Consider the following 26,133-nt stretch of genomic DNA (forward strand, 5'->3'; position numbering starts at 1 on the left):
GGTTTTATTTTCAACCTCCGCCTATTTCTTTTGTCTCAGACCCGCACGCTTTATTTCATGCACCATAATTCACAACACAGAATAAAGAAAAAAAATCCTGCTTGTGTTTTGAAATGGCAGGCCATCATACTCGCATCCATCAGATGAGGGAGTTGCACATACTAATGGCATTTTTCTTCATCTAAGCTAAAAAATTCAACAAATTCAAATCTCCGCCTCGCTGAATTGCAACATAAAAGATCAAGCATGCAAAAATTGCTTTAAATCTCCTTTGTAAAAGCTTTACGGGGCAAACATAGTCCTCACCTAAGATGAGCTCACAAAATGAGCTCACACATCTACTAAATGACATAACTACCTAAATTAATCATGAATTACAGTAGGAATACATGTTAATAAAGCATGTATTAACACACTGAGTAACTATTACTATATGTCAAGATAGTTTAAATAGTTTATTAATCATTTACTTGCCCTTTCTAAATGATCTTATGAACCACTGACAATTCCTAAATAACTGGTTTGTAAATAATGTAATAATTTAGAAATGATAAATTGATCATTAATAAAGTATGAAAATACAATTATTAAACACACTATAGATATGCTTATTAATAAAGAATAAAGCATTTGTATCTGCATTTATAAACGGCTTATTAATGTCTATTAATGCTTAACTAATGATTCATAGCATGCAGTTATTATAAAGTGTTACCAAAATCATGTTCAAAAACCCATCTGACTTTCTTCCATGATATGATAATGACCCAGTTGTTCTTTTCAATACCACCAAAATTGGCTTTTGTTTAAAATGGACAGCAAAATTGACTCATTGCATGTCTCAATCAGTTGCGAGACATGTCAAAACTGATGTCTTTTGGGTGCAACATTGCAAGTTTGAATATGCATAAGCACGAATGAGGTTTGCAGCAGCCTTTCACTCTGGCCTCAAAAATTGCTTGATTGAAGATGTTCCTGGTAACCTCGTTTCCCCCATCATTCATCCGTCTGACAGGGGACAGTGGATACCGCCCTGGGACCATCAACAGCAGTTGCCAGATTGATTAGACAAACTGCAATGTGTGAACTATAACTGAGACGCCTTATAAAAATGCAGTGTTTGATAAACAATAGTCTGCTGATGGATCAGTATGCCAGAATCACAATAAAGCCTGAATAACACACATGTAGCTCTTCTAAAGTGAGACTGAAATAATGATGGAACATTTCTTCGCCAAGGCTTTCATGACCATGAACAACGTTAAAAAAAATCGTTCCATCTATTTTCTTATTCTTTGTTCAACTTTCGAGCATTTGATATATTGTTTCCCCGGACTACATGTACTACATGCATGTACGGAAGAGCGGGGCACAACCTAACACATTTTGACTTTCTCAGTTTGTGTAAATTCACTTGGGATTCAGAGTATGTATTTCCCCCCCATGCGTGAATTTATGTTCACGTATGTCTAGTACAATCATGTTGGCTTGTTTTCATTAGTACAGTGTATACTTTTTACTTTATTTACCCCAAAAGAATGGAAGTGAAATGTGACAACATGCCCAATATGTGGGGAATATTGTAACATAACCATATGACTGCTTAACATGTTATCTGATCTAGTAAAAACAAAACAAAAAAAAACAAGACAATTTAAAATATGTTGTCAATAAAATAAAATGATTAACTTTTTCATATAAAATAATGGTGTTTTTTTAATAATTAAACAAACTAATTTTAAAGTTTGACAATGACTATACTGCAAAACACAGTATAGTTCAAAACAATTTGGGCAAATAGATAGAAGAAGAAACGCATTCAGAAAACACACACCCTTCCCCTTCCTCCACACATAGCTTTCACAGAACAGGACACAAAAGATGAGCTAGGATGCTTCTCATTTCTTGAAATAATAATATCTGAACATTGAACATTGACTCTCATGGTTGGATTTCTCATGGTTTCTCAATAAAAATGTAATGTTCTCACAAATGGCTAATGTCATAGAACAGCATAGTTCTAATAGCGGGGCTCGTTGAAACACTGCGTTACAATGTGCCACACTATCACGACTCAACATTGTGATGTCTGTCAGCCCAATGATGGCCGTCAGATGTCTGATGATGGCATCGTCTATCAGCCCAACCCTACTGAAAAGGTGTGGACAGGGTTATTTTTTGCGCCTGACCTTATTACGTATGCATTTATAGAAGGAGTTTCCCATTCAGACACAAAATGTATGGGAAGAGAGTATTTAAATGAATCACGCATGGTGTTTTACTAAGGTTTGTGCTCGTCAGTTTACTGGTATTAGTACTTCTTAAACCAGGCAGTAGTTTGCGCTGCTCTTGGTAGATTGTGTTGGTCATTATGGAAATTATCCGGCTGTGTCTTCGTTAATTTGCGCGTCGTCAGTAGATAACGCAAATAACTTTTCACTAACATCTGCCCTATTTTCGAAATTGCAGTCTCACGCTAATTTGACCTGTTTAGGAAATCTGGGCCTATGTGTAAGGGATAGACTGTAGGTTGTAGGACAGTTGAAACTTTTATAATATAGACTCTGTGAGAGGACAGAAGAAAGAAAGGTGGGTGTTGGTTGTGGATGTGTGGTGTACAGAACTGGTTACTGATGGTAATTACCTTATCAGTGAAACATGTGCCAAAGTCATCAGCAGTCAGAGAGTTAGTGGGAAGAGAGAGGAGAATAATGTGGAGAATTTGCGGGTGTCCAAAGTGCTAATAACATTCTTTTGGTGGTAAGTGATTTTAACAGCAGAAACCTGGAGGAGAAGGCGAGGAGGCACTGATACTGGCTCAGATTAGATAGATCTTGTGATGTGTGCCACTACCTCTCTGCAGCACTGAGCTTGGTCCAATGGTTACAAAGAGAATCGGCGAGCAAGGTGCTAGAGGGTGTCGCACATTCTGGCATGGAGGTGAAAGGACAGATATTTTCAACATTAAATTGGAGTATATATAGAATCATTCGCATCAAGAAAAAAAATAAGTAATTAGAGGAGGAAAGGGATGCAGACAGTCAGAGAGAAGAAGCATGTGGAGAAAGCATAAAGGTTACAGCAAAATAAACTAGCTGTTTTCCTGCTTGGTGTGCATTTACATCTATAATTAATCATTTAGCAGACTTTTATCCAAAGCGACTTACAAATGAGGAGAGCAATAGAAGCATTTAAACTAACAATAGGAACACAATATGCAAGTGATGTGACCCTTCCCAGTTTAGTCTAACGCAGTCTACGTGATAAAAAAAAGAAGATATAGAATAGAATAGAAGTGAAAAGGAAATAAGGTGTTAGTATTAATGGATCAAGTGTTGCCGAAAAAGATGCGTCTTCAGCCGTTTCTTGAAAATTGCTACGGACTCAGCAGCTCGGGTTAAGGTAGGCAGGTCATTCCACCAGCAGGGAACAGTCAAGGTGAAGGTCAGTGAAAGTGATTTTGTGCCTCTTTGAGATCGCACCAAAGGAGACGTTCACTTGCAGAACGCAAGCTTCTGGTTGACACGCAAGTCTGGAGTAAGGAGGTAAAAGGGAGCAGAGCCAGTGGTGGTTCTGTAGACAAGAATCAGTGCCTTGAATTTTAATGCGAGCGGCAATTTGCAACCAGTGCAATTTTGTGAGGAGAGGAGTGACGTGTGCTCTCTTTTGCTAGTTAAAGACCACTCTTGCTGCAGCATTTTGAGTCAGTTGCAGAGGTTTGACAGTGCAAGCTGGAAGGCCTTCCAAGAGAGCATTACTATAGTCCAATCTGGATAGAACAAGCGCTTGGTCAAGGAGTTTTGTAGCAGGAAGGGCCTGATCCTCCTAATGATGTTTAAGGCAAATCTGCAGGACCGGGCAGTTCTAGCAATGTGGTCTGTGATCATGATCAATGATCATCAATCACAACTCCAAGGTTCCTGGCTGACCTTGATAGAGTTATGGATGACGAAACCTAGCTGAATGGAGATGTTGTGGTGTAGTGTTTGATTGGCCGGGACCACAAGAAGCTCTGTCTTTGCAAGGTTTAGTTGAAGGTGGTGGTCATTTATTCAGCAAGAAATGTCTGTCAGGCAGGCTGAGATGCGAGCAGCTACTGTCGGATCCTCTGGTTGGAATGAGAGGTAGAGTTGTGTGTCGTCAGCATAACAGTTATAGGAAAAAGCATGTTTCTAAATGACAGATCCTAGAGATGACATGTAGATGGAGAAGAGAAGTGGTCCACGCACTGAGCCCTGAGGCACCCCAGTAGCTAGATGTTGCAACTTAGACACATCACCCCTCCACGACACCCTAAAGGACCTACTTGAGAGGTAAGGCTTGAACCATTGGACTGAGGTTCCTGAGATGCCCTTCGTCTTCAGGATTGACAGAAGGATCTGGTGGTTAACTGTGTCAAACGCGGTAGACAGATCCAGCAGGACGAGAACTGAGGATTTGGAAGCTGCTCTTGCCAGTCTCAAGAGCTTCAATTACCGAGAGCAGGGCAGTCTCAGTTGAGTGTCCGCTTTTGGAACCAGACTGGTTGTTGTCCAGGAGGTTGTTCTGTGTAAGAAAGGCAGGGATTTGGTTGAAAACAACTCGTTCAAGTGTTTTAGCAACGAATGGAAGAAGGGATACCGGTCTGTAATTTTCCAGATGTGCTGGATTTAGAGTGGGTTTCTTAAGCAGTGGGGTTATCCGAGCCTGCTTAAATTCTGTGGGAAACGTACCAGTGTGAAGAGAGGTGTTGAAGATGTGAGTAAGTGCGGATAATACTGAGGAAGAAATGGCTTGAAGTAGATGAGTGGGAATAGGATCAAGCGGACAGGTAGTAGGGCGATTGGAAAGGAGGAGTTTGGAGACTTCTGTCTCTGAAAGCAGAGAGAAGGAGGGTAGAATGTGTATGTTAGCTGTTAAGATGTGTGTGTCAGTTTGTGGTGTGGCAAATTGGCCGCTGATGGTGGTTGTTTTATTTATGAAGAATATGGCAAAATTATCAGCTGTTAGGGTTGATGGAGGAGGAGGGTTAAGAAGAAAGGAGAAGGTTTTGAAAAGCGTGCAAGAGTTAAAAGAATTGTTAATGTTGTTGTGATAGTAAGTCATTTTAACAGTAGACACATTAGTAGAGAAGTGGGGGGAATTATACAGACCAAGGTTAGTAGGATTTTTCGATTTGCGCCACTTCCTCTCTGCTCCCCTGAGATTAGAACGATGTTCGAGGAAGAACATCAGATAACCAGGGGGCAGAGGGTGTGGCGTGGGCTGGCCTGCATGAAAAGGGGCAGAAGTTGTCCAAGCAGGATGTTAGAGTGGAGAAAAGAGTATCGGTTGCACTGTTAGTATCTAGTGTTGAGAGCTGATTAGGTGGAGGAACTGTGGATGAGACCAAAGAGGATAGGTGGGAGGGTGAGAGTGAGCATAGGTTTTGCCGAAAAGTGACCTGTGGTAGAGTGTGTGCTGTGTCCTGAGGCAGGTTGAGGTTAAGAGTGAGGAGTAAGTGATCTAAAGTGTGCAGTAGAGTGACCATTGCAGTGCAGTGGTCAGTGGAGCATTAGCGTGTGTAAATAAGGTCCAATTGGTTACCTGATATGTAAGTAGCCGCAGTAGATACTCGTTTGAGGTCGAATTAAGCCAGCAGAGTGTGGAAATCAGCAGCCTGAGGCTTTTCTAGGTGGATGTTGAAGTCTCCAAGATGTCCTATCGTTGGAGATGAGCAGACCAGTACCTCCACCCCTAACGGTCAGACGAGGGGTGTATGAGAAAATGAAGTTAGTGGAGAGGGCAGCAGGGGTGGAAGTGTCCTCTTGTCTGATCCAGGTCTTAGGCAGGGCCAATAGGCTGAGACCTGAATGACTAGAAATAGATGTAATGAAATCAGCTTTGTTTACAGCAGACTGACAATTCCAGAGACAGATAGGAAAAGAAAGTAATGTACTTTTCTATTCTACAAAAAAAAAAAAAAAACTTGTACTTGGATTTTACTGTGAAGGGTTATAGCACTTACATACTGTTGCCCTACTGCTAGTTTAATTGCTTCTATTGCTTCTCATTTGTAAGTCGCTTTGGATAAAAGTGTCTGCTAAATGAATAAATGTAAATGTAAATGTACTAGAAGACACAGGAAAACTACGCAGGTTGTTATGATTGCATTGCCTCTTACGTGTGATATTTGATTTAAGTGTGTTAGTAATAGTAGGGATTTGGAAGCACGGTGAAGAGAGGTCACACACAGAAAGATGAGAACAAGTTGTGTAGAAGAGGAAGGAAATAATAAGAAAAAAATACTCAAGTGCGTTGTCTGTGTCCTTGCTTAGTGTAGGTAGAGTCGCTGGTCTTTACACTCTTCGGGCTTCACACGATGAGGACTTCACAAAAGGGCTGCCGCGGTATACTACTTGATTTTATACTCACCTTAAATGTCGTAATTGAATACAGCTGGAGACGCCTCACTACCGAAATTGTTTACCAACGTACCAACAAATGCGAACAAAGTAACAAAGTTACTGTCACCTCCTGCTTCTTGACTGCTACTTCCTAATGAATGCTATAAACACACTGTATATATAGGGCAAGCTGGCTTAGGCCACACCTCACTACCGAAACTGTTTACCAACGTGAACAAACGCGAACAAACAAGACTTCACCAACGTGACTATAGCACATGAGCACAGTAAACAACATTTCCTAGTAACTACAACTGCATTAAAATCAAATGAGAAAAAGATACAAAAACACTTAGTTACTGTCACCTCCTGTTGCTTGACTGCTTCTTCCTGTCCTGCCATTTTTTCTTTGACGTAGCTCCGTCACCATGTAACATATTTCCATAATGTCCGCCTGCTGGCTACTTTGGCTCGCCTTCAAGCAAAGGTGGTTATAGTTTTAGAGTTTATCGTTATGAGTAAAACACTGTATGTTTTACTGTACGGGCAAAACATAATTCGGAGGAACTGAAGAATCAATGGTTAAAATGTATTTTAACACTATTCCTCAGCAGTACAACAACAACAACCATTTGTTGTGTTCTAACGACTGCTTTCTGAACTATGCAGTTTGATGCAGGTCAGCCTGTTAGATTTGTGTAAATCTACTCTTGTGATCCTGTAATAGAGCATGATAGGGGCTCTTTAAGAAAAGAGTTAATTATAAAGTGTTTTAAATAAAAAAAAACGTCTACCCACCTTGTCCTGTAGGACAAGGGGACTGTGTGTAAAAGTAATGGTCTTAATGGTTCCGCAGCAGCCTGAAGGCCACAACAGCAGTTCAGGCCACTGCCACAAGGTGAAAGGTTGATTGAGAGCAGTCGACCAGTCACGTCTGCCTGGAAGACACAAGGCCTGCATGGCATCCAAGGGTATTTTGACTGTTGTTGGTGTATGTGGTTAGGTAAGGAGGTTTTACTAGCTTTCACCAGAGCCATTAAGCTACGATTGCCCTTAACATTGCTGGTGATTTAAGGTAATGTAGTACAAGGACGCCAGATACCCAAAGATACCCATGCTGGGGTGGGGGAGGCTGGAGTGTGCTTCCAATTTTTAAGGGGGCTGGTGAACAGCAAGTACCAGAAGCCAAGTCCTTGCATCTGTACATGACTGCCAGGTCTCAATGGATGTGACTAAAGGACTTTTAATGTATTATTTTCTTTGATACAAGACATTCTTCTGGTCTTTGAGGCAAAGAAGAGCATCCTTCTTTTGGGTGAATCATTTGGAAGAAGCCCATGCTAGGAAAATATTCAAGGGGAAGATTTGGCCAGTGACTCTTGAAAAAGGGCTGGCAGGCAAAGTGTATGTGGTTTAGGTAAGTTTGATTGGGATTTACACAACAGTTTTTCTTCAAGGCCCTCAGTGCATTGGCCATGAAAGGAACCATGAGAAGGTAAAGTAATATCAAGCTGAAAACCCCACAAGATTCAAACCTTACCTGGGTGAGGGTGAATGATGTTGATCAGAGCAGCGTGGCTGGGTTGTGTGGTGACAGTAATCGTTTGGCAGGCTTTTAATGACATTGCCAGAGAAAGTAATGGATTTAGGTCCAGTGTAAAGATCCAAATGTAATTGATGATCCAAAGGTTGGGTATAAGTCAATTTGGAGGCATTTTTATATGTGCTCAAAGCACATGTGATTTGCACCAAACTAATCATGAAATAAAAGGAGCTGGACAAGCAGCAAAATAGATTATTGGTTGTAGAAGGACTGGATTGTCCTTGTACTGTAAACCATAAAGTAGAAGAACTATGCAGTTGCTGCAATATGGCCCCCAATGTTGATCATATTTACAGACCTTTATATTCACACTAAATGCATTTATATAGTCTGTACGGATTCAGGGGTCTGTCTCTTTGTGTGTAATGAGTGTCTCATAGTGTGTTTGCTGTTGTGATATCGGCTGTTTAAGATGAATGACATGTCTTGCTTCCTCATATCCCTGATTCTCACATGGCTCTTGCTGAAAACAATAACACATTATCCTTGGTGTTTGCTTAGTCAGCCAAAGACAAATCCGTGCATACCATGCATATGTCAGAAAAAAAGAAACTATTGTCATTGTTGGGGCACATGTTGATCAAATAGTCAAGATTCTGACGATGTGAGACGAGTGTTAATGTGCCGTGTTGGGAATGTTCATGCCTTTCACAAACTTTCTCTGAACTCTCTCTCAAATACATATATATGTGCCTGTTTTGAAAACATGACAATTTAGGCTCCCCTGAAGAAAATAGACCAAATATCAATGAAAAATTTACAAAATTGTTGTCCCTCCTGTGTTTTATGTTTGTTTTTAGTTTTTCGTCTCACAGAATAGAATCGCTTCATTGTGAAAGCTGGTGGACGCCTCTTAATCAATGCCCATTGAGCACTTTGTGGCCAATGGAGCATTTGTGAGATTTTGTGCACAGGACGTGCTGAGCGAGCAGTGATGGCAGCGTGAGACAGGCTAATGGCTGTGTGATGGGTTATCGGAGCCACTGCTGCTAGATCAATCGGAGCCTGGGTAGAAACAAAAGCAAACTGTGTTATATAGGTCAGTCAATACTTTCAGTAATGATGAAGTAATCTCTGCGATGTTCGGAGGCCAGTCGATGCTCGCACACCTTTTATATTGTGGACATTTTCCCTGGCAACACCTCTCCTCCTACTTTGCCTTCTTCCCTCAGATCAAACTTGAATCATTTACCATTTACCCAAGCATCACATATACACTTCTTCCTGGTTAGTTTTATACATGCAATGTAGGTCAGTGTTAACTAAAAATAGTGGGGCTAGTACTACACATTTTTCAGTAGCATTGTGTTTCTTGTCTAATGATGAACTAAATATTTAGTTAAAAGGTGTTTTTTTAAATAGTTTTTAAGTCTTTTTTGTTGTTGTTTTATAAGTCGTGTTTAGCCCAAATGTACTGTATGTGTTCAACTTTGATGCAGTCACACTAATTGAGAGTCATTACAAATATCTTTGTTATTGGTCATAGCCTTTATTGGGACCAACAGTTGAATTATTTTAAATTAATTTATTGTATATTGGTATTATGAGTCTCTATGACATCTCATTAATTAAAGTCCTCCTGTACTCAATCATTTTATCCCTTTATCCCACTCATCTTTTATCACCAAAATGATATATTTAATATTTATTTCCTTGGAATGTTTTTTTTCTTCATGCCTTAAAATAGCTTGAATGTAACTCGACACCCTTGCCTCATTTAGTATACGCGGTTCTATGAAGATGCAAATGAGCCCCGCCTCCACTCACTCAGAGATCCACTGGTTGACGATCACACGTTGATCTGATTGGTTACAAGGTAGTTTGTGACGTCAGAAACACCAGCGATTTCAAACCGTGTTTTTGAGACTGTCTTTGGTTCACTGCAGTTTTAAGCAGAAAATACTCAGCAATGCTGTCCACTTATGAATTTACACATGGTTTGTCTTAAAGCAGATTAAAAACACCACATAGACATATAAACAACATTAAAGCTTGATTTTCACCACAGGGGACTTTAAAGTAAAAGCCTGCATATTATTCATCGAATTATACAGCGGAATTCAGATGTTATTTGATTTGATTATTCAGTTATTGAATTGAATAATTAATTTGATAAATTACATGTATATATATATACACACAGAAAGAAGTTATGCATGTAAATATATGCGTCTGGTGCTACTGGTGTGTATGGAAAGTCTTATTATATTATATCCAATCCTAGTGATTTATATCCATATTAAATACTCTGATTGCAGATGACATTTTAACTTGTCTTTGCCAATTGTACAGATGTTTTCTGTGTCTCGATCTCCTGCATCTGATGTCTGGATAGCTAATGATAATAGATATGTAGACTGTGTAATTTGGTTAATTACTCTACACCTCATAGCCTTATCAACATCATGCAAAGAGCACCATTCAATCAGTAACTTCCTTGAAATGGCTTTGAATTTGTGACAGCCATTGACAATGTCCTCTCTCGTGTCTCCTGCAGTGTATTATGGGAGCCCATGGGTGACGGAAAGCGTGTGATATCTCTGGCTGAAAACCACGTGCTGCTCTGGGACCTTCAGGAGAGCTCCAGCAAGGCCATGGTGAGATTCATTATTTTCATAATTGCCGTGTTTCACAGCCCTTCTTTCAGTACTGCTGTTACACTGGCACTGCATATCAATACCAGCCATCATGCTCAGTTCCGTAACAGTGAAATTCATTTACACACACACACACACATTCTTGTACATCTATCTTTATGAGGACATTCATTGACACAATGCAATCTCTAGCAGTTTACCCTAACCTTACCCATCACAACTAAGTGCCTAACCCGAACCCTTACCCTAAACCTACCCTTAACCTCATTATAACCTTATCCCTAAAACCAAGTCTTGACCCTAAAACAGGCCTTTAAATAGGTCTCAGAAACTGAGGACCGGCCAAAATGTCCTCACTTTACTCTCTTTGTCCTCACTCCAATGGTCTAAAACTCAAATTGGACACACACACACACACACACACACAGATATTTCGAAGGATGTTAATGCTTTTTTTATATAAAATGAAAGCATGTGACTAGCTCTCACACACTGTAAGATGTCTGGAGGTCAACAATTTTTATAACAATAGCTTTAAAACCATGCCAGTCTTTATCATTTCCGTCTGTGTCAGTGAAAACAGTGAACACATGGCCATGAAAAATGTTCATGTTAAATAGCATTTGGGTTTTGGAATGAAACATTTTGAATAGGTAAATTATAATACATTTTTGAACTATTCATTTAAATTAGGAACATAGACCAGTTATTTTATTTTAGTGTTATTGAGATACTGTTATACTTTTTATTAATATTTTGAATAATTTTTTATATTTTCCATTTTTATTTATGTATTAAGAAATATTTGCATTTAAATACTGTATATACATTTATATAATTGATATTATATATACATATTTTATATATAAATATAACCAATTTTTCTTAGATATATACATGATTGTGTGTGTTTTTATATATATATAAATAATTATACACAGTACACACACATATATTATGCAAACATAAACTTTTATTTTGGATGCGATTAATCACGATTAATCTTTTGACAGCCCTAATATTTTTTTAAAAATGGTTTTAGTTTAACTATACAAACCCTGCCATGGACATACAAAGGCTGCAGACACTTTCAAAAGTTTCTTGTCAAAAAGAGAAAATTAAATAAAATTAAGAATGAGACTTATGAAGAAAAATATTTAAAGAGCTATCCTTTATTGTAAAGTAATGCATTTGATCTATTTGCAATTTTTTCTTTTGCCTTTTTTTGTATAGGCTAAATGACTGTCCTAACCACAGTCTATAAACACACTTGTCAAAGCCACACATTTTTCTAGTGCAGGTTCAACGATGATAAGTGAATTTACTGAAAGGCTATCAGGAAAGTGTAACCAAGTTCATTAAATTCATCGCAATATGCACACACTCATTCTTAATCGTATGCTTATTATGCTGAAAATGGCTCCATTGAGTTGTTTACATCTCTAAATATTACAATTTCTTTCGTAATACAGTTGCCAAATATTGAATGTTTAGCTACTTAAATCTTACATCTCTACTTTTGATTGGTAAAACTAAAGCGTTTTGCTGGAATTCATGCTCGGCTTCTAGGAAAGACTGGTGTATTCGTAGCGTTGCACCGCAATCTGTGAACAGTAATGGTGAAGCCCGCCACCTTTGGGTTGAACTGCCATCTTCCATTTTAAAAAAGCAAGCAAAACCTTTACTAAATCATAACCATGTTACTGTGTTGTATTCCAATGCATAGGGCCCTTTAAAAAAAAATCCCTCAAATTCCCAGTGTTTTCCATAAAACATTTTCTGGGTTACATATTAATCGTTAAATTAAATTCCAATAATTAAAATGGATGTCTAATCAATTGAATTTATACATCTTTAACAGTTAAATACTTAACATTTTTATAATAATATTTAAAATATATTAAAAAAAAAAAATCTGAAGTTCTGTGTTTTATGATTTAATAGCAAAACCATTGGTAATCAAATGAACGCATATCACGTTTTAATTCATCTTTTAAAATGTAATCACATGAAACTTGAATAATTCGTTAAATGTTTTTGGCAAGCAAAGTGCTGCACAACAGAGGTTTACTCTTTCAATTAAAACATGGATGAAAAATTGTGTGATGTTCCTTAAAAATAATGCTTTAATAAACTGTTACTGTTCTTATCACTTTAAGAACTGCATTCTACTGTACAGTAGTAATATATTTCTGTCATCAAGTTAAACCGAACTTTCATATTTCAATAGAAATAGTTTTTTTGTGGTTTAATATTCACAGACACTTGTGCATATCATGATTTGATTGTGTACTTTGCTTTTGATTTATTCATCCAAATTCTGCCAAATTCCGTGACATTCTTCATTATACTGTAAATTCCATTCTTATTATGACTGGATTCCACATTTTCATCTGTGTTTTCGCACCTGATTGGAAACCATAGGCTCTGAAAGCCTGATAGTCTAATCTGAAGAAGGTTCACTGAGTAAGAAACGGCTTTGCACCTAATGTTCATTAATAATCATCTGCAGTCGTTACTAATTAATGCACTGATGGACTGCGATGTCACAGGCCTTTGCGAACATAACCTTGACTCGACATTTGACGAGCCGTCACGTGTGAAAACACTCTCGCTCCCAACGGAGGCTGGAGAAAAGGCCCGTCGTTGACATCACACTGAGCCGCTCCATGAGGTCCCGCTAATGTCAGCTTTGCATGCAAAGCGAGGGGAGGTTATCGAGTGGCAAGGCCTGCTGAGTGCAGCGTGCCCATTAAAAACCAGAGAGAGGGAAAAGAGGGGGAGGCAGAAAGAGGATGTTCGGAAAGCTCTCGGCACAGCTAGATTCCAGCGGTGTCGTGAAGAATGCTAATCTGCCTCATGCAAATCTTCCCTTATACCGCCCCCATCCACATAACACACACACACACACACACACTCGTCAACCTCCCCCATCCGCTCATCCCTCAGTTCTTCAGAAAAGCTCAGGTTGATGTGTTTATCACCACGCTGCGTCTGCTAGTGTTGTTTTATTCGGATATCGCTGAATAAAAGTGAGAAGCGGCCTCCAGGCTCACGTCTGCGTGTTTTTTCTAGGGCGTTTTCTCCAAAGGAAAAAGCCTTCTCAAACTAATTGGCTGAGAAAATAATCAACGGTACAAAAATAAAACATAACAAATATGAGATCAACTAGTGTGTCTATTTTTTTCTACAGTGCAAACAAGGATTTTCTTAAGGCCCCTTTCACACCGAGAACTATAACGGTAAAGATTACTTTATTAGTGTCGATATCGTTCTGTTTATTCTACGCACTGCAGTTTTGTCGTCTGTCACTTTAAACGAGGGATTCTATAACTGGAGATACATTTCGCATTTCAAAAAGTTAAGGGGAAAATCTGTTCACTAACAGAAATTCTTTCCAGTATCTTTTTCAATTTGAACTATTCAGTGCTTGCCAAACACACAAACTTCATTTTTTTACTTTTAACAGAAAAAAACACACATATTTCTTTACTGTTACAGAAACATTAGACAATGGTAACAGAGAAACTGAGTTTGACAGTAACATAATTGACAATTTGTAACTTTTTAGTCAAAAACTCCACTTAAGCTAAAAGCACATGGGACTGATTAAATCACGATTAAAAGAATTTTAAACAACCCACTGTGTGATCAGTGATAAATTCTCTTTTCCTTTTGATATTGTGGTAATTTTGACGCTTTATCTATCACTGTATACATATATAAGCTCCTTCAGTATTATCAGCAGCTATAGCGTTTCTCAGGAGATAATTACCCTCCTCCCTCCCCAGCTCCACCTCTGGTCAGTCAGGATTTAACATTCAGATTCCCCTTGAATCAGAAACATAAATTCTCGAATTATGTTGTACTTTAAAATCTTGAATTAATGATATCTGCAATACATTCATGTTGGTTCTGTTGTGTTTACCCCAAGGGGGGTTATTGCTGCTCTTATCAATGCTCGGCTGCATGGGAGTTCTCGCCCAGAACAGAACCATACCGCCAATCCAAACTATATGCTAACTGTCAATCGTATTCGACGATAGTGGTCCTGACAGAAAAACAAGACCATCAAGTTTGCATTCTCTGATATAGTCAAACACCTTCATCAAAAACACCAATGGAGTGTCATGAGTTGCAGATGTTTTCGTTTTCTCTGAAGGTTCTTCATTCTGAACGACCCAGAAAACAACAAGGTCTTCCCAGGCCGAGGGCACCCTTTGCGTTGAACTCCCAGTATAAGTAGTGCACTAGGTTGCTGGTGAATATGCAGCCATTGATTGAGATGTATTGAGATGGATCGATTCTCCTCCCACAGATCTCGAGCAGCGCCACCCTGGAGGGAAAAGGCCAGCTGAAGTTCACCGCAGGCAAGTGGAGCCCACATCACAACAGCACCCAGCTGGCCACAGCCAACGACACCGCCATCCGGGGCTGGGACCTGCGGAGCATGAGGTGAGACAAGACGAGTGCTAAGCTTCTGTTTTATGTCCTTTTCTTCCACCTTCACCAATGAGAAAGTTAATCTGACTTATAAGCCCACGTGGAAAGCTTTGATTTCTCAAATATATTTGCAAGTCTGTCAAATTACACTTCTAATCTCTATATGTAGACGATGCCAGTGTTATTTTAGTGTCATTGAGATAGTTTTTATTAATATTTTGAATGTTTTACAATTTTCATTTTGTTGTTGTTTTATTTATTTTTTAACCATCTGGGGACAAAGTGTTTTTGGGGTCCTTGAGATGTTTTGACATGACCTGATATTTGTATTTTTTTCAGTTGCTTATAAACATATTAATAGCAAAGGTGTAATTACACTATATTTAGCACGAACATGGCTATCATAATATGTGAGCAACATGTATGTACATGTTTGCATTTTTGAGAGAATATTATTTATGCGTGGTTATTCAAAAAAATCAAACTTAAATTTTCTGATATAAGACCACAAACGACCAACTTCACATATTCCCATAATACTTTTGACTAATGGATCTTGTCGGCTAGAGTATTTACTTCAAAATGATCTGAAAATCATCCGGGCTAATCGTTCACATTAAACAATAGATTGATTTAAATTTTGTAAGACACTTTTTGTTTGGAAAGGCAATATGCAGGTGGGCGTGAATGATCCAACAAGGTCATGAATAATGTCCTCATTCACACCTGAGAGAAGACAAAGAAGACCTGCTAATGCTGCATACTAATGAGCATTTCATTCAGGTGTCACTGAGCCACAAGAAAGAATGCAAAGACAACACACACACATGTATACATACATACATACATACATACATATATATATATTACTACAGAATTGGTTCAGAGTTGGAAACATCTAGAAAAAAAGTATATTTTTCCACAAACTGTGTATGCTTGCAAATTGTATAATATCCAAGGTAAACATTTCTAGTAATTGTGCAGTTAATTCTCATTCGTATTTTCAGAAAGTTTTGGATGTAGGCTTTCCTCTCCCCAAATTTGTCACTAATAAAACATATTGATTTGAGCCGCGCAGAAAGTTACAAAAAAATGGCGCTTACACCGCCACGCGAAATGGGGCCTTGCGCACTGCACTCAACGCGCACCGGCGCCCACAACGCGATGACACGCCTTTGTGCTCGTGCGGACGCGGTGAGTATAAACCAGGCTTAATTTGGATAAACTGTGCATATCTCAAACATCTACTGTACAAACTCTGGCTTGGTTTGTTTCAAAATCCCAATCATCAGACCAAAATATTCCAACTGCACAAACATAAAATATTGTACCAGACTGAAAAGGAATGGGTTGAGAGCGGTTGTTTGCACGATTCCCTTTGAATATGTAGATTAAAGGGTTTGTTCACCCTGAAAACTTTATCATCACCTACTCACCCTAAAGTTGTTCCAAACCTGCATGAGCTTGTTTCTTCTGCTGAACACTAAAGAAGATATTTTGAAGAATAGTGGTAACCAGAAAGTTGACGTTAGTCATTGACTTCCATAGAATATTTATTTCCTACAATGGAAGTCAATTGGGTCTGTCTACTGTCTGGTTACCAATATTGTTTAAAATATCTTTTTTTGTGTTCAGCAGAAGACAGAAACTCATACAGTTTTGGAACAACTTGAGGGTGAGTAAATGCTGAGAAAAATGTCATTTTTGAGTGAACTATCCCTTTAAGATTGTGATGGAAAATGGGCTAAAGAAAAAAGAAAACTGCTAATGGAAGGCTGTCTTTTGCAATGACCCAATATACTATAGTGTTTAGATCTCTCTTCAACTGCCCAGCATGAAACAGAAGTTGCTAGCATCTCTTCTACCCTATTGTGACGTATATTCTTGTGAAACGGCTTCTGGAACAAGAACAAATGTGGTTTGCTATTGGCTGATCTCATGTGAGTGACAGGTTGCGTCATCAGAGAAGAGAAGAGATGCTGCAAGAGGGAGAGGAAGTTATTCTGATTAAAGAGTACAAGGCACATGGATTGAACAAAATAATGTGCACACATTTATAATAAATACTGCAATATTAAAAAATTGGGAAAAAAAGGTCTTTATACCACAGAAGACTCATAACATGTAAACTTCAAATCTCTTTAAAATTTCTCTGTTTTAAAGTTTAAAAGACTATATATTATAAGACTCCTAATAAAAATAAATAAATGTGGTGGTATCATGGTACTGATACATTATTACCATATATATGTGACCCTGGACCACAAAACACGAGTCAATTTTTTAAAACTGAATAAATAAGCTTTCCATTGATGTGTGGTTTGTTAGGATAGGACAATATTTGGTCGAGATACAACTATTGAAAATCTGGAATCTGAGGGTGCAAAAATAAATTGAAACATTGAGAAAATCTCCTTTAAATTTATGCATTTATGTTCACGATTGTGCTGCATTCACTCACAGAAATAAATGTTTTATATATTTACGGTTGGAAATTTACAAAATATCTTCATGGAACATGATCTTTACTTAATATCCTAATGATTTTTGGCATAAAATAAATATATTTGGAGAAAGAAAATTAATACTTTATTGAGCAAGGATGCTTAAAACAATTGACAATAAAGACATTTATAATGTTATAAAATATTCTAATAAATGCTGTTCTTTTGAACATATTGGTGATCATAAGAGACTTTCAAAAACATAAAAAAATGGTAATTAATAGATTTCAGGCATGTGTGTACGTCTGCTCTGTGCATCTCAGTCTTCATCTTCTGGTCTTCATCTCTCTGCTGCTTCTCTCCTCAGGTCAGACTGTTATTATCCAGGGATCAATAGCGCTGTGATTATTATTCCTCCAGCAGAGCTCGCGTGAACATTCATTTCACTCGGCACACATATCCTAGCTTCCCGCTCACACCCGCCGGATCGTGCCAATCTGAACTCTACAAACACTGAGGAACAGATCACTTTGGCAAACTCCTTCAAAGTGTGATGTTTGAAACTGCATTATTAGTGTTGAGAAACATGTTCGGCCTGATGTTCAGAGCATTCAGTGAACCTGAACCACACTATTTCTACAGTAAATAATCCAGATGCCATCTCTTTAGATGAATGGACCACAACTTACCATTGAAATACTATTACCATAAGTTTTTTCTTTTTCTTTTCTTTTTTACATGAATTATGATTATCATGGGTTTCAAAGTACCTTGGCTTGGAGCATCATAACATATGAACTGCCACTTATACTACCGTTCAAAAGTTTGGGAACTTGAAATAAGTCTCTTCTGCTCACCAAGGCTGCATTTATTTGGTCAAAAATGCAGTAAAAACTGTAATATTGTGACATTATTATAATTTAAAATAACTGTTTTGTATGTGAATATATAGTAAAGTGTAATGTATTCCTGTGATCAAAGCTGTATTTTCAGGATCATTACTCCAGTCTTCAGTGTCACATGATCCTCCAGAAATCATTCTAATATGATGATTTATGATCAAGAAACATATGTTCAAAATAAATTTTTGTGAAAACTGTCGTACATTCAAACGTTTAGATTAAATTAAAACAATAACACTTTTATTCAGTAAGGACACGTTAAATTGACAGTAAAGACATTTATTATCTTACAAAAGATTATATTTCAAATAAATTATGTTATTTATAAACTTTCTATTCAAAGAATCAGTTTCCACAAAAATAGCAAGGAGACCAAAACTGTTTTCAACATTGATATAAGGACCATATTAATAACTGATCACCAGTTTTAATTAATAGTAATTGAGCATCAAATCATCATATTACAATGATTTCTGAAGGATCATGTGACACTGAAGACTGGAGTAATGATGCTGAAAATACAGCTTTGATCACAGGAATAATATTTCACAATATTTTTACTGCATTTTTTCTGGTGAGCAGAAGAGAATTGTGTTGATGACAGTAAGATAAAACGCTCATATTAAGAGTTTGATTATTGATAATTGATTCCATCATTACTTTTCCAGACCATGTGCACATAAACATGCCGACGACTCTACATTGTTGTTATGTTCATCAGTAGTCTTACATGATGAATGTCATAACAGGAGAAATCTGTCTCCATACATAATGCAGTTCATAGCAAACAAGGTATAAAACCTACACACTTTAATGTGATCCTCTGGCAGAAAGAACAGTCATATTGTGTTCGTATTAGAGATCTTATGAGAACTCTTTTGTCCAAATATGTTTTTCATATGTTTGATTGCGCCTACATCAGAAGTCGTCCGCACATTCATGTTCGGCTCAGTGAGGAAGGTGTTAAAGGGAAACTGCGGCATCAAAAGTTGCAGCGTGAATGCTTTTTTTTTTTTTTTTTTTTTTAAATAATGTACAATTATTTCATTTACTTTGCTCTTGACAGTGATGCACATTGTCTTCCATCTATTTATGTTCCAGGTGAAGGTTTTAAAGGGTCATAAATAAATATATGCACTGCACATGATGGAAGACAATATTAGCATGTGATATTTTTCCTATTAGATTGAAATCTTTTCACTGAGTTTTTTTTTTTTTTTTTTTTTTTTTACTTTGTTGCTTTAACAACCAATATTGGGGTCAAACTAAAGAAAATGCATGGAATTGACTAATTTCATTAGATTATAGATACTTAACTGACTATTATTGAGCAAACTGATTGCCTACTTAAAATGTAAAGCCTGTCAGTCAAACTGAATTATAATGTATCTGTTTATCTGTGCTGCTGTAGCTAAAAATATATGATTTTATAAATAAATCATGCATAATAATTAAATGGATTTTTTTTTTAAAATATCTTATTAAATGAAAAGCATAATTAATTTTTATATATAATTTCTTTGTCACTACCCTTCAGGCGAGTTTTTTTTTTTTTTTTTTTTTTTGACTAGATCCTGCAAGCATAATGTCTAAACTGCAAAAATATGGCAATAATTTAATCTCCTTATTTTTCACGTAAGAGTGAACGTGACTATTTGTCAGTTGAATGTGTCTGGCTTCTGGTGTCGTCTGCTTATTTTTAGCTGTACAAAACAGCTCATTATCTTAATATTGCAAACTTGTATTTCTAACCATATCATTTTAATGCATTGTCATAACTATGTATGAACACATTGGTTAGTAGCGCAAACAGTTTTCCCGTTTAATGCACTATTCTTCTCGTTATATCTGTCTCGCACATTCACAGAAAACCGTTCACTTCCGCATTCAGGTGTGTATCAGTGTAGGTTATCAGGTGTTTGAATGCGAGTCAGTGTTTTTCCTCTGTCAGGCTGCATACATCCACACACTGTCTCCTGACCTTTTATCTTCCCTGCTGTCCATCTAATAACCCACAGCCTTTGGAAAGTGCCATTTCCTACAGAGCCGCATGCTTTTAAACCGTCTTCCTTGTGGACCGAGGCAGAAATCAGGCCTTCCATTCGGCATGTCTCAGGTCTCCGTGACGTTGCCATGGAAACAACGGTCCGACTTGGTGAGCATTTGGGAAACGCATGCCCGATCCGCTCAGGCAAGTCCATTTATCAGCCGTGCCGTCGTAATGACTTCTGTGACCAGGAAAAGGGCGTTGGGAAGGGGACGCGATTGACCCGCACCGTGTCCGCAGGCTTACGGATCAACACTAACTAATCTCTCTCCGATTTGGTGTGGCGTGTGCCGTGTGCTCACCGGATCCCAATTTCACATTTACAAGCATGAAGGACTCAGGAGCAGCGCCGCTAACCTCATTTCTTACTCCATTTCTGTGTCTGGGGACGCTTCCCTGCTCCTTAAACGGGATGAAGTTCACAACGCCTCCGTCTGCTTGAGGTCTCCTCTGTTGTGTCTGCTCACTTTCAGAAGGCCAAGCAACATGATCCCTGTCTTGTGTTATGTCCTGTTCTGTGCCATGTTTTGTAGTCCTTTGTAGTTTTTCTTGTTGATTAGTTCCTGATTGTTCCCAGGTGAGTCTTGCAGCGCCTCATCAACCACCAACTGTATGCCAAAGCGGAAAAGTGCGAGTTCAATCAATCCTCAATCAATTTCCTTCCTCGGGTACATCATCGGTCCTGAAGGAGCGTCTCTGGACGAGCGGTTCTGAACCGGCCTCAACCCACTACAGTAGAAAAACTACAAAGGACTACAAAACAGGAAATAACATAAGTCCACACAAGACGAGGGTCAAGATGAGGGACGAGATCTGAGCAATCTGTGAAACTGCAGTCTGGTTGGGTTTTAGCTGATGTTTAGGGGACATTTAAAGGGATAGTTCACTTTGAAATTAAATGTTGGTATGTTTTAGCTTACCTCAAGGGCTTTCAAGATGTAGGTGTCTTTGTTTCCGCAGTGGTTTCAATTTTTGATATTTTTAGGTCAACCGTTCTTGTCTGTCAGTCATATAATGCAGGTCTATGGTCACCAGCTCAGAGAGCATGCACAGAGTCAATTCCCCATCGTAAGTACACACTGATGGCCTAAGACACGAAACGAGCGGTTTGTGTGAGAAAACGAACAGTATTTATATCGCTTTTACCTCTTTTACACAACCACGTCCAAGTGATCTGAGGGCGCGCGCGCTTCCTGGTGTGTGACGTGTGCGCGCGTTCTGGCTTAGTCTGCAGACTAATACATATGTATAAATACTGTTTGTTTTCTCACACAAACCACTCGTTTTGTGGGTACCGTTATATTTTCAAAACTCTAAAAAGGCAAAAAAATCAAAGCCAAAAATCTGAACAAGTTGTGTTTCATATTTTAGGTAAAAAAATAAGCTTTCAGTGAGATTTTGTTTGGGCGCAGTACCAAACTTTTCCACTAGTTGACATTACTGCCCATATAAGCTCCATTTCCATATGTTGTTTGAGTGATCTGAAGCACTATTTTTTAGTATTGGAAGTTTGGCAGATTTTGAAATGAGTTCAACCTCTAAGAAACACAGAAAGATCCCGTATGTGCATTATAGCTCGCTGCCACATCACAAATGGTGAATCTATTATTATTTTCTTTATATTCAAAACATTTTTCAGACCTTTTTTTCTAAAAGAATTGAATGGATGCTATCTTTTGAACTCTTGGCATGAAAACAAACTGAGGTTTCTACCATTCTTTCATGATTTTTCATGTTCATCACTATTTCAAAATAAAGGTCTGAACACGCCTTAGGAGTATGGAAATATTCTTGTTGCAAATTGATAAATTACGGCTCCTCTGTAATTTATTTTGAAAATCAATCACCAAATATGAAAACTAGAGATTGTAAGCTTTCAAATGATATATAGTTTGTCAAGATTAGTTTAGGTTTAGTATAGGATATTACTGTGTTAACTATGTAATGGCTGTGGCTATGCGCTCTAAGTTGTAGAATAACAAAAATATTCTCTCATAAAATAAGGTATACATATATTTTAAAATCTGACAAAAAAAAAACGTTTTTTAATCAATTGAAGGAAAGAGTTGTCAGATTATTTGATTGTCAGATTAATAAATTCCCCAAATAGTTAGTTGCAGCCCTAGAAAAGACTGAGAAAGTTGTTGAGTAACAACATATTTTTCATAAAATAAGGACATTTTTAAAGTCTAAAGAATTTCTTAAACCCACTGAAAGAAATAATTGTCTGATGAATCAAATAGTTGTTAGTTGCATCCCTGGATGGAATATTAACATTGTCTGCTGTCGATTTAATATTCCCAGTCCATAAAACAGGACTCTCAATGTTAATATCGCTCTCCAGCGGCTGTGTCAGACTCGACATGAATGGAGACTTAATTGAAGCTCAATGCACTCTCTCATGTCAAATATTTCACTTCCTGTTTTAATGAGATTTTTAATTAGCATGTTAATTGTCTAATGAGTGTGTGGCAAGATAGCCGGCTAATGGGAGTAGAAAAATCCAGACGTGATGGTGTAGTAATACGTCTGAACTGTGTTTAGTCCATACAGATGAGCCTGAGGTCGCCTAAAGCACACACACACACACACACACACGCACACACACAGCTTAGGAAGTCTTCACCTTGTGAAAGGACGCGAGCAGCCTGTGCTTTATGGCTTGTCACACTTTTATACGGCGCGTGATGGAGGTGTGACCTTCAGACCCGGACGCTCCATCCTTATCTCTGGCTTTCCCACTCAGTGTGTTGTTCCCGTTCTCTTCTCTCCATCACTCAGTCTCTGAGTTCATTATTACGTCGGTCTGAGAGTGTGATCTGTTGTTCTTGTTGTTCACAGTCAGATCTACTGCATCGAGAACGCTCACGGGCAGCTGGTGCGTGACTTGGACTTCAACCCGAACAAGCAGTATTACCTGTCCAGCTGCGGAGACGACTGTAAAGTCAAGTTCTGGGACGTGCGTCACATCAGCGAGCCCGTCAAGAGTCTGGAGGAGCACTCGCACTGGTTAGACTCACAAACACACTCAACACACACTCACACACACGCAACAGCAAGTCTGAAAATCTACACTTCATACCAGTCAGAAGTTTGGAATAATTAAGAATTAATATATATATTAAAGTGTAATGTATTCCTGTGATCAAATCAGAATTTTCATCAGCATTACTCCAGTCTTCAGTGTCACATGATCCTTCAGAAATCAGTCTAATATGATGAATGTTTTTTTGTTTTTTTTGGAAACCATGATACTTTTTTTGGGGGGGGGGGATTCGTTGATATATAGTAAATTCGAACTTCTTATTAAATGTTGAAAACAGTTTTTGCTCCTTAATGTTTTTGTTTCCTGAGCATATTAGAATGATTTCTGAAAGGAAAAAAATATTTTTTTTATATTTATATTTTCAGACAGATTTTTTTTTTCTTTAACTTGGGATAATTAAGAATTAATATATATTTTAAAATGTAGTTTATTCCTGTGATTTAGTTCTAAATTAAACTAAATTTAGTTTAGTGGATTTTTTTTTGGAAACAGTAATACTTTTTTGGGGGGGATTCTTTGATAAATAGTAAATTCAGTTTTTGCTTCTTAATATTTTTGTTTCTTGAGCACCAAAATCAGCATATTAGAATGATTTCTGAAAGGAAAAATTATATTTATATATTCGGACATACTGTTTGTTTTTTCTGGAATTTTTTTTTATAAAAATAAAATTATATATATATATATATATATATATATATATATATATATATATATATATATATATATATATATATATATATATTTCTTATTAAATACATAAAGTACACTACCATTCAACAGTTTTCTTTTTTTAAGACAGAAGTTAATAGTTGTGTTCAGCAAGGATGCATTAAACTGATCAAAATTGACAGTAAAGACAGTTATAATATTACAAAAGGTTTCTATTTCAAATAAATGCAGTTTTTTCAACTTTATATTCATCAAATAATCATGGTTGCCACAAAAATATTATGTTAACCAAAAAAAAAAAAAAAAGCAGCACTAAATCATCATATTAGAATGATTTCTGAAGGATCATGTGACACTGAACACTGAATATAAATAAATGATTAAAGCAAAAAATAAATCTTACCGACCTCAAACTTTTGAATGGTAGTGTATTTATTTGATATTATATATATATATATATATAAAAAAAAAAATATATATATATATATATATACGTATATAAAATGTATTTTGTTTTATACACTAAACAGAATCAAATCTGTCAACAAATGAGATTGTTCAGATTTATTTGTTGAAATGCCTCAGGCTGCTTTTAAAACTCGCATGTCAAGGTCTGTGTGAGATCTCTATTAATTAGCTGTTGATTTATCGTATTTCTGTCAGGACCACTATCGTTGAATATGATTGACAGTTAGCATATAGTTTGGATTGGCGGTATGGTTCTGTTCTGGGCAAGAACTCCCTGTGCAGCCGAGCATTGATAAGAGCAGCAATAACCCCCCATTTTATTCTGATTCAAGGGGAATCCTGACAAATCCTGACTGGGCGAGAGGTGGAGCTGGGGAGGGAGGAGGGTAATTATCTCCTGAGAAACGTGATAGCTGCTGATAATACTGAAGGAGTTATATATGTATACGGTGATAGGCGTCGTGTTCCTATATGTAGACGTGGATCAGCTGAGAGTCACTGATGCGAGCTTGACTAGCGTGACCTGTCAGAACTAACGCTATGCTTGATGTTTCTTACCTTTGCAGCCACATTCATAACCGTATTTCAGTTACATCAAAGATAATGGTCTTTTTCATCAGGTTTGAGGCTTGTGTTAGTACGATCCTCCACATCTCGCTTGCAACCGGCCACAGTCACAGCCTGCCATCCTGTGCTGTTTTATCAGGTCTCAACGTGGTTATCTTAAATGTAAAAGACAGTATTTTAATTAGTGTGTGTATATCTAAGCTCTTACATCTTGCTGATGCTGTAGTTGTGTGTTATAGTGCTCAAGGGTGTGTTAGCGTAGCTCGTTTTAGCTCACTGCGGATCTATTTCAGTGTGTGTGTGTGATTGTGCGAGAGTATCTGCTCGTAGGTGTGACTCACTGGATATAATTGCCTCAGAATCAAACGCATCACTTTCTACACACACACACACACACACACACACACACACACACACACACACACACACACACACACACACATCAAGGCATGATAGCATGTCAGCCACAGGATGCTATCTCTTAAAGATAGAGGCACGGAATCAATCAGAGATGTTTTGATCCTATTTAGATAGGTAAGATCCACAACAACAACGTCCCGCGCATGTTCCTCATTTCTTGTGTTTGCCGCGACAGGGGTTCTGCTAAGCCTCGGGCTGGGAGGTATTAGGGAATATTTTGGGACCGGAGACAGATTAGTTAGGGAGAAGTCTTGACTGAGCCAGATTTTTACTGCTGACAGCTGAGTTATTCTCCCACAATCCCTGGATCCTCTTCTGAGCCCGAGGCTGATAGAGACGGAGGAGGAGAGAAGAGAAGTAAGTCTGTGGGTCTATCTCACACACCCCGTGCAATGCAGCGCCCGGCGCGACACAAGCGTGTTTTGCTAGTTTCAGCCCGTCGCAGTTTTCATTTTCACGTCCCGCGCCATGTTGTTTGAATAGCGAATTCAATTCAATTCAATTCAAGTTTATTTGTATAGCGCTTTTCACAATACACATTGTTTCAAAGCAGCTTTAC

At 37.8% G+C, this 26,133-nt stretch overlaps 1 protein-coding gene across 2 annotated transcripts in view; it reads left to right on the plus strand.

The window, feature by feature from the left end:
- eipr1 (EARP complex and GARP complex interacting protein 1) overlaps positions 1–26,133 on the plus strand; it is a 49,411-nt gene that overhangs the window by 17,873 nt on the left and 5,405 nt on the right. Inside the window, exons 1-4 of one of the 2 annotated variants that reach the window (XM_079633102.1) lie at positions 8,962–9,007; positions 10,466–10,565; positions 14,884–15,020; positions 23,243–23,410. In XM_079633102.1, coding sequence (XP_079489228.1) covers positions 10,482–10,565; positions 14,884–15,020; positions 23,243–23,410 — 389 coding nt within the window. In that variant the 5' untranslated portion in view covers positions 8,962–9,007; positions 10,466–10,481. Of the gene's footprint in view, positions 1–8,961; positions 9,008–10,465; positions 10,566–14,883; positions 15,021–23,242; positions 23,411–26,133 lie in introns of those variants that run through there. The other variant, XM_079633101.1, reaches the window with a different exon arrangement.

This window comes from Phoxinus phoxinus, assembly GCF_949152265.1.
Source record: "Phoxinus phoxinus genome assembly, chromosome: 13".
NCBI lineage: Eukaryota > Metazoa > Chordata > Actinopteri > Cypriniformes > Leuciscidae > Phoxinus > Phoxinus phoxinus.